Here is a 20,858-nt window from a genome sequence, read left to right on the forward strand (position 1 = left end):
TGTGTTTCTTGCATGCCTTTTGTGGTGTACTAATTGATGTGAAATGAATGCAATGTGGTTGTGTTTGCAGAGGTCAGAGGTCACAGTCTCCAGTATCCAGCTGTGTGTCTGTGAGGAGTGACTGGTCCAAAAACACACCTCTATATTTCAGTCATGAACCTGCAGCAACAATGTTCTTCAATCATGGAGCTCAGCTGACCATGTAAGAGAGCTGCTGACTCATTTACAGGTGTTTGAAATTCTGTGACCACTTTGTAATTTTAGTTTATATTTTTAAAGTGTTTTTATTTGTAGTTGCCTGTATTTTTATTACACTGTGTGTAACGTGGTGGTTTGTGCTGTTTGGGATTGTTTTGGTGTATTTGTGTCAGAACATCAGATAAATGATTTCATCACATTTTAAAAGAAAGTATCAGGATAATAATCTGAACTGAGTCATCAGAAATAGAAAGATGGTCTCAACAGGCCACTGAGCTGATCTCCAAAGAAATGCAGAAGATTGAAGAGTCCGAGGCTGTTTATTTGTCACAGGCATCGTCATACACGTACAACACAGTGAAATGTGCTGAGCTGCTCCTGTGACTGGACAAAACATTAGAAACAATCATTAAATGAAATAATGAAACATTGTGCAGATGTAATGTTAAAGTGCTTTGTGCCACATTAGCACAGCATGTACTGACAGAGCAGTGCAAGCAGAACAAAGCAAATGAGCAAAGTGATGTAAACAGAGTAACTGAACAGAGTGAGCAGAGTAATATCAGCAGTAATGAAGCAGCAGGATCAGTGTAGCAGCGTGTGACGTCATAATGAATCAGGTATGATCTGAAATATGACAGTGAGACAAGAACATGATGTAAGGTCCTGTTGAAACCCTGATGGTGATGCTATGAGGGGAGCATGTTCTGATTTAGGACTTGGATGGTCTGAGGATAGAAGCTCCTCTCTGTTTGTGTCCTGATGGTGCAGAAGCTTCTGCCTGATTGTAGAAGGAGCTGAAGCCAGCATCATCCCAGAGGTGAAGCTCCTCTGTGTGCAGACCTGAGGTCAGATTCCTCCAGGCTGATGTTCAGGATCTACAGAAACGTGTGGTTGTAGTTATTGCTGCACTGTGTGCTGACAGCAGATACTCAGAACAAAGCGCTGCACACGTGTTCTTTACAAACATCTGTACATATCAAATATGGATCATGGCAGTGAATGAACACGTTTCTGTCATTTGTTTCATTGGCTTCTTTTTTCTGCCTGTGTTCATGTGATTAATGTCTAACACATAAACAGGTTTGTAATCAAACATCACATCATCAGGGAGGCATCATGAAACAAAGTTACTGCTGGAGGCTGAACTCAATTTGGTGGCAATGTTCAAAAATATCACTCAGATCATTTCAAAGCTTTTAGTTCTTCTTCTTCACTTCTGTAAAATAATAGAAAGAAAATCAGAACCCAGAAGTTCACTTCCTGATGACTGAACTCTTTCAAAATAAAGCTGAAAGCTCTGAATGTGACACCGCTGCTCCACCACAGTTTTTAGAGGAGGTCAAAGGTCAGTTCAGAGTGATGGATCCCAAACTTCCAGTACATCCAGTGAAGGACATAATCAGCTCTGTGATGAAGGCTTTTACTGTGGAGTTTGTAGGCTGATCACTCTGTGTTTAATAAGACAGGCAGGAACAGCAAAGGAAACTTGGATTCTGAACTCAAACACAAGTTTCTCCACTTTGACTTTTCTCTGTGACCATCAGAGCTTCTGCACAGTGTCATCAAATCTGGATGTTTGTCACTGACAGTCAATGATTTTAGTGATAAAGAAATGTGTTCACAGAGGGAGGAAGAGGAAGAGGAGTGGTGTCTGTGAGGAGGAGCAGCTGTCCTGCTGTGCTTTGTGTCAGGACGTCCTGAAGGATCCAGTCTCTACCAGCTGTGGACACTGGTTCTGCAGACAGTGCATCTCCTCATACTGGGACCAGTCTGCTTCATCAGGAGACTGGTCCTGTCCCCAGTGTGGAGAAAGATCCAGAAGCAGAGCTGGACTGCAGACAGCCAGTCAGAGCAGCTGTGTACAAAGTAAGACTGAACATCTGTCTGCTGATGGACTCATTTCTGAAAACTGGACTTCTTGTTGTTGTTCAGACATTGAAGAGTTTTCTTTCTGTTTTTCTTTCTTTCAGCAGATGTTGGTCTGCAGGAGGTTTTAGATGAACATAAGATCAGTCTGAGGAGGAGATGTGAACGTGTGACTGAAGGAAGTGATGAAACAGGAAGTAGAACTCTCCTCAACAGGATCTACACTGAGCTCTACATCACAGAGGGACAGAGTGAAGAGGTTCATAGCCAACATGAGGTGAGGCAGCTGGAGACAGCTTCCAAGATGGACGCCCTCCATGACACTCCAATCAGGTGCCAGGACATCTTTAAAGCCTTACCTGACCAACAGAGAGCCATCAGAGTGGTTCTGACCAACGGCGTGGCTGGTGTTGGAAAAACCTTCTCAGTGCAGAAGTTCACTCTGGACTGGGCAGAGGGCTTGGAGAACCAACATGTCAGTGTGGTGGTTCTGCTTTCATTCAGGGAGCTGAACCTGATCAGAGAGGAGCAGTACAGTCTTCTGGAGCTGCTCCATGTTTTCCATCCAACATTACAGAAGGTCACAGCAGAGAAGCTGGCTGTCTCTCAGCTTTTGTTCATCTTTGACGGCCTGGATGAAAGCAGACTTTCATTGGATTTCACCAACAGGAAGCTGCTGTCTGATGTCACACAGAAGTCATCAGTCAGCCAGCTGCTGACAAACCTCATCCAGGGGAATCTGCTTCCCTCGGCTCTCGTCTGGATAACTTCCCGACCCGCAGCAGCCAATCAGATCCCTCCTACATGTGTTGACAGGCTAACAGAAGTACGAGGCTTCACTGACGCCCAGAAGGAGGAGTACTTCAGGAGGAGATTCAGTGATGAAGAGCTGTCCAGCAGAATCATCTCCCACATGAAGACATCCAGGAGTCTCCACATCATGTGTAGAATCCCAGTCTTCTGCTGGATCACTGCTACAGTTCTGGAGCACATGTTGACTACAGAGCAGAGAGGAGAGCTGCCCAAGACCCTGACTGACATGTACTCACACTTCCTGCTGGTTCAGACAAAGAGGAAGAAGAACAAGTACCACGAGGGACATGAGACGAGTCCACAGGAGCTGACGGAGGCTGACAGGGAAGTTCTTCTGAAGCTGGGGAGGCTGGCGTTTGAACATCTGGAGAAAGGAAACATCATGTTCTACCAAGAAGACCTGGAGCAGTGTGGTCTGGATGTGACAGAGGCCTCGGTGTACTCAGGAGTTTGTACAGAGATCTTCAAAAGAGAGTGTGTGATCTTCCAGAAACCAGTCTACTGCTTTGTTCATCTGAGCATCCAGGAGTTTCTGGCTGCAGTCTACATGTTCCACTGTTTCACCAACAGGAAGTCAGAGGTGCTGAAGGACTTCCTGGGAATAAAATACAAAGAGTCATCTCTGGATGATTTCCTTAAACGAGCCATGGAGAAATCCCTCCAGAGTAAAAATGGCCACCTGGACCTGTTTGTCCGCTTCCTTCATGGCCTCTGTCTGGAGTCCAACCAGAGACTCTTAGGAGGTCTGCTGGGTCAGACAGAGAACAGTCCAGAAACCATCCAGAGAGTCATCAAGAACCTGAAGAATAACAAGAAGTTTAAATCCTCTCCTGACAGAAGCATCAACATCTTCCACTGTCTGATGGAGATGAACGACCTCTCAGTACATCAGGAGATCCAAGAGTTCCTGAAGTCAAAGCAAAGGTCAAAGGACCTCTCTATGATCCACTGCTCAGCTCTGGCCTTCATGCTGCAGATGTCAGAGGAGGTTCTGGATGAGTTTGACCTGCAGAAGTACAAAGCTTCAAAGGAGGGACGACTGAGACTGATTCCAGCTGTGAGGAACTGCAGAAAGGCTCGGTGAGTCCAGATGTGATCATTACATCATTGATCAGTGTCGGTTAATAGTTTAATCTTTAAATTAAAAACACAGTCCTTGGTTATAAAGTGCTTTACAAACACCAACATTACGGCTAACAGATGGATTCTCCTGTTTCAGTGCAGCTAGCCAAACAACAAAGAGCCACTTGCTGCTAAAGACAGAGTGAAAGTGGACGGTATATCCTCCATTCTTCATGTAAAACACATGCAATGAATTGTAATGCACCATCTGTGTTTACCTTCATGCAGTTTTCTCTTTATGGTGGACTTGGATATTTAAATGTTTCCCTCCTGGAGAGTCTTGTTCACTTGATTAGTTTTTGTGAAGGGGATTCTCCTCACCCCGTCTCCAAGGGAGACACCAGCTACCCTTCAGAGAAAATTTTTTTGCCCCACTTGTAACCACGATCTGGTTCTTCCCGTCACTGCCCACAGCTCGTGACCATAGGTGAGGGCAGGGACGTAGATCGACCGGTAAATTTAGAGCTTTGCTGTCACGCTCAGCTCTCTCTCTCTTCACCACGACAGACCGGTACAGCGTCCACCTGACTGTTACCGCAGCAACAGTCTGTCTGTTGATTCCTGCTCCCCTCCCCCTTCTTTACACGACCCTGAGATACTCAGACTCCTCCACCTGGGGCAGGAACGTCTCTGACCCAGAGTGGGCACTCCACCCTTTCCCAGCTGAGGACCATGGCCTCAGATGCTGATCCTCATTCACACGGCTTCACACTCTGCTGAGAACAGCTCCACTGTGAGCTGCAGGCCATCACCTGATGAAGCCAACAGAACCACATCCTCTGTGAAAACAGAGACGAGACTCTGGCTGTATCCCAATTCAGGGTCTGCAGCCTTAAAGGACGCATTTTAAGGCCGATTACATCACAGCGACGGGACGAAGGTCGCTGCTCGAAATGCGGCCCTCAAATGCGTCCTTAATTTCGCTGAATTTTAAGGACATGGCGGTGTAGACTTCATATAGTATACTACTATACTATACACTATTATTAGTATAGTCTACTATTATACTATACACTATTATTAGTATAGTATACTATTATACTATACACTATTATTAGTGTAGTCTACTATTATACTATACACTATTATTAGTGTAGTCTACTATTATACTATACACTATTATTAGTGTAGTCTACTATTATACTATACACTATTATTAGTGTAGTCTACTATTATACTGTACATATCTGTTTTTAACAGGGAATCTTGATCCTGTTACATTTGACTTCTGTTGAGCTTCTTGAATTGTCACCTTCAGTTCCTTTCCTTTACTCTTCCAGTGTCTTTGGTTTAAATGTATTTACCCTGATAACTGCATATGAAACAGTTCACCTCTTGTCACTCACTATTATCTGTTTGCCATAAAAGTGTTGGTGATGTGTTGGGAGAATCATTATTTTCAGTCTCTTCTTATAAACATAGTGAGGCAAAGATGTGGGTCGTGGTCCCTGATAATCAGACGTGTCTGTGTTCTGTTACATGTGACGTTAGAGAGGTTTTAGTGGAGATAAAAACAGGACCAACATCACTCGTGACTGCTTTCCTGTCTTCAGTGTGTTTACTGTTGGAGCTCGTCCTCCTGTTGCATCTGTCACAGCTGTTACGCTCCTCTGTGACTCCTCCTCTGTCTGCTGTCACACTGCAGGAGTTTTTGGTCATGGCGTGTGAATAACTGCCGAGGTCGGCTAGGACGACGCCACCACTCGTTGTCAGACCCTGTCACGCTGTCTGGTGTCATCTTTAGCCGAGGTTATTAAGAACTTCAAAATGAAACCAGTCTCTGTTTTCAGTCTCCGCCCTCTTTTGCAGCTTTGAGCCAGGTTGTAACACCTGTTAAAGTCACCACCTGTTGTGACCGGGGAGTGAGATGAGTGTGAGAAAGATGAAAACAACGTCTCATTCTGACTAGTTACTGGGAACTGATGTGTGATGATGCAATAACAAAGATGACTGTTTCTATGATTTTCTGTTTTATTAATTGTTTTTATTGATGATAAGGACAGGCAGAGGAGATTGGATGGATTTACTTTGTTTTATTATTTTGCACTGAAATGGAGTCCAGTGTACAGTCCTTGGCGTTGCACATTTTAATATGTTTTAGCTGAGACTGTAGTGGGCACTCTTTAAATGTCGGGTCAGTTTGTCACGTTAGAGCCTATTTGTGCCTGTTAGTGCTGCGATGACTTCAGACCGAGCTGACTGAGGGGTCTAAGCTCATGATGCCACCAGCAACACCCGGGTCATGCTGCAGAGTTTTCAAACCCGACATAATTTACTCAGGTTATATCAGGTGATCTAAGAAAGGCCGCTTAGAAAGAAAAGCGAGTGCACTGCTTTAAGTTTCTTGAAGATGTTTAATCCGAACATTCAGCTTCTTCACTTCTAAAACCAAAAAGTGGAGAGTCCCAGATTTTAATCCTAGTGGGAGTGTCCCTTAAGAGGGTCGCTGACCAACTATTGATCATGTGGCTCATCACATGAGCCAAGCTGTGAAAAAGGGTGTGGGTGATTATCAGCAGAGGTTTCGAGAGATGAAACGTCTTCAAGAAACTTAAAGAAGTCACTTTTCTTTCCAGGCTCCTTAGATTACCATGACTGTATGATGAGAACCTACACAGACATATCAGGTGAAGGTTTCAGTGTTTTGGTTCAGTTTAATGTAAAAATGGAGATGAAACACATATAAAGGCTGGTTTACACCACTGAGCCCTGCTCTAAAACACTGACACAGATCTGTCTGTGAAGCTGGCTTTAACAAATAAGAGCTTAAAGTTTTAAAAACGTGTTTAGCGCCAAACTGTCCACTTTACTGTCTGTAGCAGGAAGTGGCTGTTTGGCACTGAAACGGGAGAATCCAGCTGTTAGCCGTGATGTTGTGTTTGTAAAGCTCTTCATAAACGAGGACTGTGGAGGAGGAGAGCCTGTGTGAGTCAGGTGGTTCACCGGCCGAGTGTGTCAGCGGCAGAAACAGCTGATCAGCGCCGTTTTATGCAGTAAAATAATCTTTCTGTTCCCAAACACATCCACACAGTTTACAACATAACAGCCCACTACATGCACATCACACCACAAACATGCATAAACTTAAACATAAAATATGTCCTGTACCTGTGTGATCTCTTTAAGTAACTCACAGAATATCAACACTAACGCCACAAGTTTGTTGGTGTTTTAACATTTTAACCATTGATTTTGAATTAAAACCAACAGTTAAAACATTTTTGCACCAGAGGAAAGAGCAGCAGAAATATTAAGACAGATAAATCATTCTGTCTTCAGTCTCCATGAACAGCATCAACATCCTCTGGTGAAATTTCTCTTTCCTCCTTAAAATATATTAAATGTCAGTTTAATTCCAGATTAATGGTTAAAACATGTATGTCACATATGAACATGAGGAAATAAAGAAAAGTGACTGATTCAGTTCCATATATGCTCCAGGGAGGCGTTAAGGTTCATTAAAATTGTTCAGTTATTAAACTTTAATCTGAGCCGAGCTGACTTCCTCAGGAACAAATAAACACCGAGATAAACTTCACCTTACAGATATAATCTAAATGAATCATATCCAATCTCAGAGAGTTGACAGTCAGCTGTGTGCTGGGAGACATGTTTGTCTGCAGTGTACGAGCTCTGACCGCTCCCCAAAAATGTCGGAGTGAATATATGAATATTAAAAGTGTAGCTGGTGACACAGAAACAGAGGATTTAAGAAGTTTAAGTGTAGGTCGGGTCCACACATGTCCAAACACCTGTGCGTAGTCCTGCTTGTTACTCAGAAACGAACACTAATAAAATGGCCATAAGGCCAAAGCAATGGTTTTGACTGGTGTTGACCCCGCCCCCACCCTGAGTGTGGATGCTGAGAGAAGGGCCAGCTGTGAATATGAGGCTGTGGGAGCAGATGGAGAGAGAGTATGTCGGGGTATCCCAGTACAAGCTTTACTGGGGTCAGAAATTAGACAGACTCCAGTTCCTTTGTTTGATTTATCTAGTTTGATGTTAGGAAAGAGATTCATGAGATGGAAAAACCTCCCAGTCTACTGAGATTCAGAAATGATTTGTACACATGGAAACTCCCTGAGTGGGAACAAAGAGTGTCCTGTCAGGAAGAGCATTTGGAATATGGATGTTGAGGATGTGACAGTGCCTGAAATCCTGCTGCTGTTCTGAACCATAGTTTCTGATCTGAAGGTCAAACAGAGTCATGATGGTTGTTTCTATTTGTTCCTTTTTAGTTTAGTTCCCCTGAAATCAGATGTGATATCAGCAGCTCTGAGTTCATTCATCATTATTGTCCAGTGATGACATTTCTGCTCCGTTTGGTGACAGTCAGCAGATTTTTCCTGAGTGTGGACGTGAACAGTCGTACCTGACAGCAGCAGGTAGCAAACAGAGATCGTCTTTCCAGCTGGAACTCTTCACTGAGCTGAACTCATTCAAAATGTTCTGGATTCAAGACAGGAAACAGTCCACATGTGTGTCTTCACTCTGACTCTGGATCAGATCTCAGTGACAGACTGTGGACGTTATGGAAGCCTAAATGTGACACCATCTTCCTCCTTCATCTGCAGATTAAAGCCAAACAAAGATTCTCATTAAAAGTCTGCAGGTCTGAGAGAGACTCAATCGTTGTGTCATGTCAAACACAGTAAGAGGAGCTGAAGCACAGATGTGAAGAGCAGATGTTCATCAGATTATGACCTCACTCTGTTTTGTCTTCATATACATTCAGTCTGTGTTTATAATGCAGACTTTCTGCTTTTATAATAACACATTTTATATTTTCTGTAATCTCAGACTGGCTGACTGTGGACTCTCAGAGACTCACTGTGAAGTTGTGGCCTCGGCCCTGAAGTCCATCCCCTCCCATCTGACAGAGCTGGACATTAGTAACAACAAGCTGCAGGATTCAGCAGTGAAGCTTCTGTGTGCTGGACTGGAGAGTCCAAACTGTCGACTGGAGACTCTGAGGTGAGTTCACTGACTGCAGCTGTTGTTGTATTTCAATATTTCAGGCTGCAGAGACTTTGAGCTTGTGTGGAAACAGACAGAGAAAAGAAAGACATGAATGTCAAAGCTAATAAAGGTGAAGTTAGGAGCTGTGATGATGTTCATGTATCAGAAGCTGATCGGGCTGCTACAGAGACGACCCACACAGCTGCTGTGGTGAGGTTTGTGTTAAAGCAGAGGAACACAGGCCCACACATGACAGCAAAGCAGGTTTCAGGCTCTGTGAGAGGATTTCAAACAGAAGCTGGAGAAGAGAAAGGACTACAGAAAGAAGGCAGCTGAGACCAGTCCAAGTGTTTCCATGGAGCCCAGTCTAACATTCATTTATACACTAACGTACAGAAGTGAACGGGAAAATGAATCCATAGTTTCAAATGTAGAAATAGTTCTCAGTTCATTTACAGAGTTTAATACAGTTCATGAGGAAATGTTCAAAACAGCAGCTGAGAAGAAATCTGCTTCACAAAGTTGGATCCAATTCCAATAGTTTGTGATGCACTTTAACACAGCGTGAGCAGTTCACTGCCTAACCCCACAGAGACTGTCAGTCTGGACTTTTCTTTATTTCTATTGGCTGTCAGTGAGATTTCAGAGCAATCAGAGACTGTGGGTCTGTGTATGAAGTATAATTCATGTGCAGTTGTTGAAGTTGTAGAATGAGAAATAGCAGTTTGGGGTATTTCCTGCTTTCATTGTCCTGCTTGTGCTGATGAAAATGTTTATTGACGTGTGAATTCATTCTTCAACGCTCGATTCTGCCTGAACAACGTGAAAACTTTGCTTTGTGTAACACAATTCAAAGCACTGAAGCATCGACTTCTTTCATTATTACACAACAGCAGACTGGTGTCTAATAAACAGTGAATGATGCAGAAACAGATGTTTGAAGCTGTTCTTGGAGTACACTGAGAGAGAGAGAGCTGTGCAGGCAGGAACAGCCAAAGTCAGAGAGAATTCATGAGCATATTGATCAAACGTGAAGCAGAGTTTGGATCTTCTTTTGCTGCTGCTTCACTCAGTTTTGGTTGGAGACAGATGAAACCTGCAGCTTCAGGATCTGTGAGCTGTCCACTTTCAGCCCCGACGGCGTGTCCGTGTACGTGCCGTCGAGTGAACGATCCACGCTCTGTGTTTCCATCTTTGTGTGTTTAGCTGCTCTCATTTACTGTTTTATCTGTTTGCTGCTTGTTGAAATAGTTTGTGAGCTTTAACCTGAGATTCTGGCAAAATACATTTATATTAAACATCGATTCAGGATTGAATGAATCAACATCGTTTTATTCAAATTAAAACCATTTAAATGGGAACATGAATTTTTTACATCCGCCTCTAATGCTGGGTAATGTCAGCTGGTCCATGTGCAGCTGGCTGTGAGGCTCAGGGAGCGTCTACAAAGTGCAACACTGAAAGAACATCATCCATAAATATTGAGTAAGAACTGGACTCTCATACAGCGAGACTCAAATGCCTTTAAACATCAGCTTATCCTGCTGATCCAAGTCCAACACTGAGTTTGTAAAAACATGTTTGTCAATCATTTTGTTTGGTTTCTGAGGAAAATGATTCAATAAGTTGCTGCTAATACACAACATTTCATCATATTTCCTCATAACCCTCTTTTGTCTGACCATTTGATCCCATTTGAATTTGCAATAAAGGATCCACAGAGTTTGGTGACAATAATGACAGTAGATGTTTGTGTGAAAGTGCTGGAAGCAAATGAGTGTGTGATGTTCTTTCAGTGTTGCACTTTGTAGACGCTCCCTGAGCACTGGTCTCACAGCCAGCTGCACATAGAGACCAGTGTTGTTAGTCCAGGTCAGAAGATGACTTGTTGGAATGAAAATGAGCTTGTAGTTTGTCTGCTTTAATAATGTGACTGGAAAAAGGTGTTGGACTTCAAATATGTCCATTTCTTTCACACTTCACCTTTAAAAGTGAAGCCATGTGGTTCCTGGAAGGAAAAACACGACTTTTTCAAGTCTTTGTCCTGTTTTTATGAGACATGTACGACTTTAATGTTCTTTTTTTTTTTTTAACTCAATTTTTATTATAATTTACAACATTGCAACTTGTGCTTGTCGATGTTCACAAGTAGGACAGTTACAGGAACTGCAATGCAGAAATGTAGGTTAAAATAAGAACTGCAATTAGGAAGCACAAAACAAAACTGGGAAGCAAAACAAAACCCAAACAAACAAACAAACAAACAGACAGACAACAATAAAAACAAAACAAAACATAAACTTTATGTAATATTAAATAACTTGTGACAAACTTAGCCGTAAATGGACAAAACGAAACAGACCTATGCTAAATTATTGAAACAGTAAAGCATGTATGGGTCGCCAACGCTCAGTAAACAATTCTCTCTGAATCCGCAGAGCAGATGTTATTTCCTCCATCTGGTAAATTTCTCTTGCTTTATCAATCCACATATTATATGAAGGTGGGTCAAGATTCAGCCATTTAATAGTGATACACTTTAGTGCTGCTGCAAGATTCTTAAGAGATACGTTTTATTGTTTCCCGCAAAACCCTTTGGTAAGACTCCTAAAATGGCTAACTGTTGGTCTTTTGTTAATGGTTGTTGGAAAACTGTACTGAGAACTTTAAATATGTCATTCCAAAGTGAGCAGATTTTTGGGCATGACCAGAATATATGTGAGTGGGTTCCTAAAGAAGTACCACAATTTCGCCAGCAGGTGTCAGGATTTGTAGGCTTCATTTTGGCCATTATCTCTGGGGTTCTAAAATATCTCATGACCACCTTCCATTTAAATTCTCTCCACAGCCCAGAATTAGTCACCAGATGGGCTTCACCGAACACCTCTTCCCAGGTGTCCTCTGAGATTTGAGTGCCAGTCTCAGCTTCCCACCTTGCCTTAATATCCAAAGTTGCATTTGTATTGAAACTCATAAATGTGTTATAAAAATGACTGATTAATTTTGGGGAGGAATTACTTTGAAATATTTTTAGAAATATTTCCTCAATGGGTGAGGGCTCCAAAACTTGCCTCCATTCTTTATGTTTTGTCAAAAAGCTTCGTAGCTGCAGAAATCTAAAAAAGTCAGAAGAAGGAAGCTGAAACTGACCTCAACTGTTCAAATGAGCTCAGGTGCCCATTCCTCACAACATGACAAAGTTTATGAAGCCTGCTATGTGACCATGCTCTGAAGCCAGAGTCTTCCACAATAGGAGAAAAACCCTGCAGGGAGGAGAGCCTTGATAACATTGAAATTTCTTTTGGAAGACCAAATGATTGTTTGATTCTACGCCAAATCTTTAGTGTGACCCTCGTCCGTTCCCCCATATGCACATTTTTAATTGAAATGTTAGAACAAAGCAGGGATTCCAATGATCTTTCGCACATTGTCTTCTCAATGTTTAGCCACTGAGTTTCAGACAAATCCCGCACCCATACAGTCAGGGGTCTCATCTGAGCTGCCCAGAAATAATATTTCAGGTTTGGAACAGCCAATCCCCCCTGCAGGTTTGACAGTTTTAATGTTTGGAACTTGATCATCCCTCATGTGTATTTAGTCTCTGTGTCGCGTCATCTGTGTTCCCACCCTCCATATTTTCATGCCCAGTCTTTTGTATTCTTAGCCATAGCTTTCCGTGTCTTCATGATTTCTTATAGTATTAGTTCCCCAGTTTAGTTCTCTTCACTGTGATTCTGCCTTGTTTGATGTCTTCAGCCGAAATAAAGGCTCGCTTTTCGTTCAAAACTCAGTTTCATGTCTGCGCCAGTGTCTGCGCCTGAGTCCTCCACACACTCTCCATACGGTCAGCCACTGTGACCGTGACACTAAACTACATGCTGTGTGCAGCCACTCTCCTGAGCCTGTATTATATACACAGCGGTTACAATGACAAACTGAATACAATCTCATATCTACAAAACAGGCTGAGTCAAAGTTGCAGCTACGCTTATGAACATGGAGAAAAAACAGGCGAGTTATCAGCTCACCAGCTACGACTAAGAACAGCTAACCAACTATCCTTGAGATCTACAATGACCAGGGAATAAGGTCTACAGACAACCAAACTATCCTTGAGATCCACAATGATTTCAATAAGGTGTTTGATATTCCCTCCTTGGGAGAAGATGCGATCGCTAGTCTGGAGGAACCTGTCTCTAATGTTGGAATTGAAACGGCCGTACGGAGCATGCAGTCTGGAAAATCTGCTGCCCCGACGGGTATCCATCTGATTTTTTCATAAAGTTTTCTGACCGACTGAATTCACTGTTAAAATCAACTTTTGAAGAATCCTTCCTCTCACAGTCGTTGCCTCCAACAATGCATCAAGCAGTGATGTGTGTATTTTGTAAAACAGGAAAAAGACCATTTAGATTGTCGTTCATGTCGTTTAATATCTTTGTTCAACACAGACACCAAGATCCTGGCTCAAGTGTTGGCCCGTCGCTTACACAAGTATTTGTCCTCCATTATTTCACCAGACGGGCTTTATTAGGCACTCTTTTTTGAACATTAGAGCTCTATTAAATATCATTTATACCCATGTTAAAGGTGATACATTGGAAACTGTAATTTGGCTTGACGCAGAAAAGGCGTTGGATCGGGTGAGATGGGATTTTTTTTATACGCTTAAAAAATGTGTCTTTAATTTTGTATCTTGGATAAAAGTATTGTATTGCTCCCCTCTAACAGCCGTCCAGACTAACAATAATCTGCCCCCCAGGACAGGGATGCCCTCTGTCTCCTTTTTGCCATTGAACCGCTAGCTGTTGCTCTGAGACAATGTGTTGGTGTTGAGGGAAAACATCGAGGGGGTATCGAACATGAAGTCTCTCTTTATGCCGACGACATGATTTTATTTATTTCCAACCCATCGAACAGCCTCCGCAAACTTTTGGATAGACTTACAATAAAAATAATAATAATACGTTTTATTTATAGGCGCCTTTAAGAGCCTCAAGGTCACCTTAATGCATACTTAAGGAATTTGGGACAATTTCTGGATATAAAGTGAATTTTGGGAAGAGCGAGGCAAAGTCTATCTGTACGACAACTGGGGAGTTTTGTGTATTTTAGCCCCTTTTAAACCCAGCTATAACAAGTTTAAGTACTCGGGCATCTGGGTGACAAGAAAACCACAAAGACTTGTATAAAACTATCTTCCTTTATTGTCGAAGCTTAAAGAGGATTTTGGAAAATGTGAGTTTTGCCTCTTTATATTTATGGTGGGGATGCAGAACAAGGAGCAAAGATGAATGTGATGCTGAATCAGCAGAAGACTTGGACTCATTTGATTCCAGCTTTGATATCATTGATTTCAATATGTCCATTTCTGTCACACTTCACCTTTAAAAGTGAAGCCATGTGGTTCCTGGAAGGAAAAACACGACTTTTTCAAGTCTTCGTCCTGTTTTTATGAGAAATGTACGACTTTAATGTGAAACATTCAGAGTTTTTTCTCTTGTTGTGTTTGTTTGAAGCTGCTTCCTGTTGGCTTCAGCTGTTTGGAGTTTCCATTTTCTAAACTTCTACATTCTGAACCTTCTTCAGCTCTGAACAGATGATGAAACACTGAATGATTTCAAGCACTTTGTCTAATAAACTTACATCTTTCATTCTTTATACAGATTGGAGAGCTGTGGTTTGTCAGAGATCAGCTGTGATTATCTGGCAGCAGCACTGAAGTCCAACCCCTCCCATCTGAGAGAGCTGGACCTGAGCATCAACTACAACCTGCAGGATCCAGGAGTGAAGCATCTGTGTGGTTTCCTGGAGAGTCCAGGATGTAAACTTGAAACTCTGAGGTCAGTCAGCATGTTTTAGTTGTGCTGAGATGAATATGATGTGTTTAGTGTCACAGTGCTGACACTAAACTGCAGACATCAGGCTGATATTATACTGATCCACACTGAGGATCTTCATGGTAAAGTCTGTTTTCTTCTTCTCTGGTTTAGTCCATTGACTGCAGCAGAACAATGTTCACATTTCAAACAGTGATACTCAACGTATGGCCCGCGGCCCACACGCGGCCTGCCCACCTTTCCTGATTCAGAGAGAGGGGACCCTGATTAACTGTGTAGCTTCTTCCTCACAGTTCTAAGTATCAGACACAACAATGAATAATCCACAGCTGACTGTCTTTAGCAGGTCAAAGGTCACGGCACACAGCAGACAGTCAGAAATATTCTAACTCTGATCATTTATCAGTTGTGACACTGTGAGACTTGATCAGAGGTGTGATCATCACAGCAGAGGCCTTTGTGTCAAAGTCACTGAGGATCAAACAGAAACACATGAAGCAGATTTTCCTCTTCTGGCTTTTTATAGCAGATAACCTTCAAAATATTCTGCAGTCGATCAAAAACTGAAGCAAACCATGAAGCAACATGTGAACATGAGCTGATGCTGCTGAAGTGAAGCAAAGTTACAGAGGTTTGATTACAGACACAGCTGAGAGTTTGTAATCTGTCATCATTTTAAAAAGTTTCCATGGAACAGCAGAAATGAGGCTTTACTGTCAGAGGCCGACAGCACTGAACACAACAGCAGACTGGTGGCTAATAAACAGTGAATGATGCAGAAACAGATGTTTGAAGCTGTTCTTGGAGTACACTGAGAGAGAGAGAGCTGTGCAGGCAGGAACAGCCAAAGTCTGAGAGAATTCATGAGCATATTGATCAAACGTGAAGCAGAGTTTGGATCTTCTTTTGCTGCTGCTTCACTCAGTTTTGGTTGGAGACAGATGAAACCTGCAGCTTCAGGATCTGTGAGCTGTCCACTTTCAGCCCCGACGGCGTGTCCGTGTACGTGCCGTCGAGTGAACGATCCACGCTCTGTGTTTCCATCTTTGTGTGTTTAGCTGCTCTCATTTACTGTTTTATCTGTTTGCTGCTTGTTGAAATAGTTTGTGAGCTTTAACCTGAGATTCTGGCAAAATACATTTATATTAAACATCGATTCAGGATTGAATGAATCAACATCGTTTTATTCAAATTAAAACCATTTAAATGGGAACATGAATTTTTTACAGCCGCCTCTAATGCTGGGTAATGTCAGCTGGTCCATGTGCAGCTGGCTGTGAGGCTCAGGGAGCGTCTACAAAGTGCAACACTGAAAGAACATCATCAGAATCAGAATCAGAATGGGGTTTATTGCCAAATGTTGAGCAGGTTTACAACATTAGGAAATTGCTGCGGTGCTTCAGTGCAAACATAGTGTCATAAATAGCACTTAAATAGACATGGAAAAAAATAAAAGTAGGGATAAGAATTAAAAGTGCTACGTGGGAAGATATATACATGAGTGCAGGTGGTGATCAGTGCCAAACATGGAATGATGCAGTGAACACAGCGTAGGGTGTTAGTGATGGGAACAGTCATATGGTTATTGTTCATGTGTCCGACAGCAGAGGGGAAGAAACTGTTCTTATGGCGAGAGGTTCTGGTGCGAATGGACCGGAGCCTCCTGCCTGAGGGGAGCAGGTCAAACAGACTGTGTCCAGGGTGAGAAGGGTCAGCTGAGATCCGAGCTGCACGCCGCAATGTCCTGGAGGTGTACAGGTCCTGCAAAGATGGGAGTCTGCAGCCAATCACCTTCTCAGCAGAGCGCACAACACGCTGCAGTCTCTGTTTGCTGCAGTCTCTGTTTCATTCATCCATAAATATTGAGTAAGAACTGGACTCTCATACAGCGAGACTCAAATGCCTTTAAACATCAGCTTATCCTGCTGATCCAAGTCCAACACTGAGTTTGTAAAAACATGTTTGTCAATCATTTTGTTTGGTTTCTGAGGAAAATGATTCAATAACTTGCTGCTAATACACAACATTTCATCATATTTCCTCATAACCCTCTTTTGTCTGACCATTTGATCCCATTTGAATTTGCAATAAAGGATCCACAGAGTTTGGTGACAATAATGACAGTAGATGTTTGTGTGAAAGTGCTGGAAGCAAATGAGTGTGTGATGTTCTTTCAGTGTTGCACTTTGTAGACGCTCCCTGAGCACTGGTCTCACAGCCAGCTGCACATAGAGACCAGTGTTGTTAGTCCAGGTCAGAAGATGACTTGTTGGAATGAAAATGAGCTTGTAGTTTGTCTGCTTTAATAATGTGACTGGAAAAAGGTGTTGGACTTCAAATATGTCCATTTCTTTCACACTTCACCTTTAAAAGTGAAGCCATGTGGTTCCTGGAAGGAAAAACACGACTTTTTCAAGTCTTTGTCCTGTTTTTATGAGAAATGTACGACTTTAATGTGAAACATTCAGAGTTTTTTCTCTTGTTGTGTTTGTTTGAAGCTGCTTCCTGTTGGCTTCAGCTGTTTGGAGTTTCCATTTTCTAAACTTCTACATTCTGAACCTTCTTCAGCTCTGAACAGATGATGAAACACTGAATGATTTCAAGCACTTTGTCTAATAAACTTACATCTTTCATTCTTTATACAGATTGGAGCGCTGTGGTTTGTCAGAGATCAGCTGTGATTATCTGGCAGCAGCACTGAAGTCCAACCCCTCCCATCTGAGAGAGCTGGAGCTGAGCTGGAACAACCTGCAGGATCCAGGAGTGAAGCATCTGTGTGGTTTCCTGGAGAGTCCAGGATGTAAACTTGAAACTCTGAGGTCAGTCAGCATGTTTTAGTTGTGCTGAGATGAATATGATGTGAAAGTTGTGCTGACACTAAACTGCAGACATCAGGCTGATATTATACTGATCCACACTGAGGATCTTCATGGTAAAGTCTGTTTTCTTCTTCTCTGGTTTAGTCCATTGACTGCAGCAGAACAATGTTCACATTTCAAACAGTGATACTCAACGTATGGCCCGCGGCCCACACGCGGCCTGCCCACCTTTCCTGATTCAGAGAGAGGGGACCCTGATTAACTGTGTAGCTTCTTCCTCACAGTTCTAAGTATCAGACACAACAATGAATAATCCACAGCTGACTGTCTTTAGCAGGTCAAAGGTCACGGCACACAGCAGACAGTCAGAAATATTCTAACTCTGATCATTTATCAGTTGTGACACTGTGAGACTTGATCAGAGGTGTGATCATCACAGCAGAGGCCTTTGTGTCAAAGTCACTGAGGATCAAACAGAAACACATGAAGCAGATTTTCCTCTTCTGGCTTTTTATAGCAGATAACCTTCAAAATATTCTGCAGTCGATCAAAAACTGAAGCAAACCATGAAGCAACATGTGAACATGAGCTGATGCTGCTGAAGTGAAGCAAAGTTACAGAGGTTTGATTACAGACACAGCTGAGAGTTTGTAATCTGTCATCATTTTAAAAAGTTTCCATGGAACAGCAGAAATGAGGCTTTACTGTCAGAGGCCGACAGCACTGAACACAACAGCAGACTGGTGGCTAATAAACAGTGAATGATGCAGAAACAGATGTTTGAAGCTGTTCTTGGAGTACACTGAGAGAGAGAGAGCTGTGCAGGCAGGAACAGCCAAAGTCAGAGAGAATTCATGAGCATATTGATCAAACGTGAAGCAGAGTTTGGATCTTCTTTTGCTGCTGCTTCACTCAGTTTTGGTTGGAGACAGATGAAACCTGCAGCTTCAGGATCTGTGAGCTGTCCACTTTCAGCCCCGACGGCGTGTCCGTGTACGTGCCGTCGAGTGAACGATCCACGCTCTGTGTTTCCATCTTTGTGTGTTTAGCTGCTCTCATTTACTGTTTTAGCTGTTTGCTGCTTGTTGAAATAGTTTGTGAGCTTTAACCTGAGATTCTGGCAAAATACATTTATATTAAACATCGATTCAGGATTGAATGAATCAACATCGTTTTATTCAAATTAAAACCATTTAAATGGGAACATGAATTTTTTACAGCCGCCTCTAATGCTGGGTAATGTCAGCTGGTCCATGTGCAGCTGGCTGTGAGGCTCAGGGAGCGTCTACAAAGTGCAACACTGAAAGAACATCATCCATAAATATTGAGTAAGAACTGGACTCTCATACAGCGAGACTCAAATGCCTTTAAACATCAGCTTATCCTGCTGATCCAAGTCCAACACTGAGTTTGTAAAAACATGTTTGTCAATCATTTTGTTTGGTTTCTGAGGAAAAAGATTCAAGAACTTGCTGCTAATACACAACATTTCATCATATTTCCTCATAACCCTCTTTTGTCTGACCATTTGATCCCATTTGAATTTGCAATAAAGGATCCACAGAGTTTGGTGACAATAATGACAGTAGATGTTTGTGTGAAAGTGCTGGAAGCAAATGAGTGTGTGATGTTCTTTCAGTGTTGCACTTTGTAGACGCTCCCTGAGCACTGGTCTCACAGCCAGCTGCACATAGAGACCAGTGTTGTTAGTCCAGGTCAGAAGATGACTTGTTGGAATGAAAATGAGCTTGTAGTTTGTCTGCTTTAATAATGTGACTGGAAAAAGGTGTTGGACTTCAAATATGTCCATTTCTGTCACACTTCACCTTTAAAAGTGAAGCCATGTGGTTCCTGGAAGGAAAAACACGACTTTTTCAAGTCTTTGTCCTGTTTTTATGAGAAATGTACGACTTTAATGTTCTTTTTTTTTTAACTCAATTTTTATTATAATTTACAACATTGCAACTTGTGCTTGTCGATGTTCACAAGTAGGACAGTTACAGGAACTGCAATGCAGAAATGTAGGTTAAAATAAGAACTGCAATTAGGAAGCACAAAACAAAACTGGGAAGCAAAACAAAACCCAAGCAAGCAAACAAACAGACAACAACAGAAACAAAAACTTTATGTAATATTAAATAACATGTGACAAACTTAGCCGTAAATGGACAAAACGAAACAGACCTTTGCTAAATTATTGAAACAGTAAAGCATGTATGGGTCACCAATGCTCAGTAAACAATTCTCTCTGAATCCGCAGAGCAGATGTTATTTCCTCCATCTGGTAAATTTCTCTTGCTTTATCAATCCACATATTATATGAAGGTGGGTCAAGATTCAGCCATTTAATAGTGATACACTTTAGTGCTGCTGTAAGATTCTTAAGAGATACGTTTTATTGTTTCCCACAACACCCTTTGGTAAGACTCCTAAAATGACTAACTGTTGGTCTTTGTATTGTTGGAAAACTGTACTGAGAACTTTAAATATGTCATTCCAAAGTGAGCAGATTTTTGGGCATGACCAGAATATATGTGAGTGGGTTCCTAAAGAAGTACCACAATTTCGCTAGCAGGTGTCAGGATTTGTAGGCTTCATTTTGGCAATTATCTCTGGGGTTCTAAAATATCTCATGACCACCTTCCATTTAAATTCTCTCCACAGCCCAGAATTAGTCACCAGATGGGCTTCACCGAACACCTCTTCCCAGGTGTCCTCTGAGATTTGAGTGCCAGTCTCAGCTTCCCACCTTGCCTTAATATCCAAAGTTGCATTTGTATTGAAACTCATAAATGCGTTATAAAATGACTGATTAATTTTGGGGAGGAATTACTTTGAAATGTTTTTAGAAATATTTCCTCAATGGGTGAGGGCTCCAAAACTTGCCTCCATTCTTTATGTTTTGTCAAAAAGCTTCTTAGCTGCAGAAATCTAAAAAAGTCAGAAGAAGGAAGCTGAAACTGACCTCAACTGTTCAAATGAGCTCAGGTGCCCATTCCTCACAACATGACAAAGTTTATGAAGCCCGCTATGTGACCATGCTCTGAAGCCAGAGTCTTCCACAATAGGAGAAAAACCCTGCAGGGAGGAGAGGCTTGATAGAATTGAAATTTCTTTTGGAAGACCAAATGATTGTTTGATTCTACGCCAAATCTTTAGTGTGACCCTCGTCCGTTCCCCCATATGCACATTTTTAGTTGAAATGTTAGAACAAAGCAGGGATTCCAATGATCTTTCG

At 42.1% G+C, this 20,858-nt stretch overlaps 2 protein-coding genes across 2 annotated transcripts in view; both read left to right on the forward strand.

Annotated features, from left to right (window-relative positions):
- Positions 1-20,858, forward strand: part of LOC309701482 (uncharacterized protein) — a 2,150,955-nt gene that overhangs the window by 864,891 nt on the left and 1,265,206 nt on the right. The window lies entirely within an intron of this gene.
- The window catches only part of LOC309700218 (protein NLRC3-like), a gene marked incomplete at both ends in the record, with an annotated part of 41,353 nt that overhangs the window by 18,888 nt on the left and 1,607 nt on the right, over positions 1-20,858 (forward strand). The window contains 3 exons of the mRNA XM_082523665.1: positions 1,826-2,067; positions 2,172-3,960; positions 8,803-8,976. Of these exons, the coding sequence (XP_082379791.1) occupies positions 1,826-2,067; positions 2,172-3,960; positions 8,803-8,976 (2,205 nt within the window). The remainder of the gene's footprint in view (positions 1-1,825; positions 2,068-2,171; positions 3,961-8,802; positions 8,977-20,858) is intronic.

The sequence above is a fragment of the Aulonocara stuartgranti genome (assembly GCF_965226115.1).
Source record: "Aulonocara stuartgranti genome assembly, chromosome: 23".
Taxonomy (NCBI): Eukaryota; Metazoa; Chordata; class Actinopteri; order Cichliformes; family Cichlidae; genus Aulonocara; species Aulonocara stuartgranti.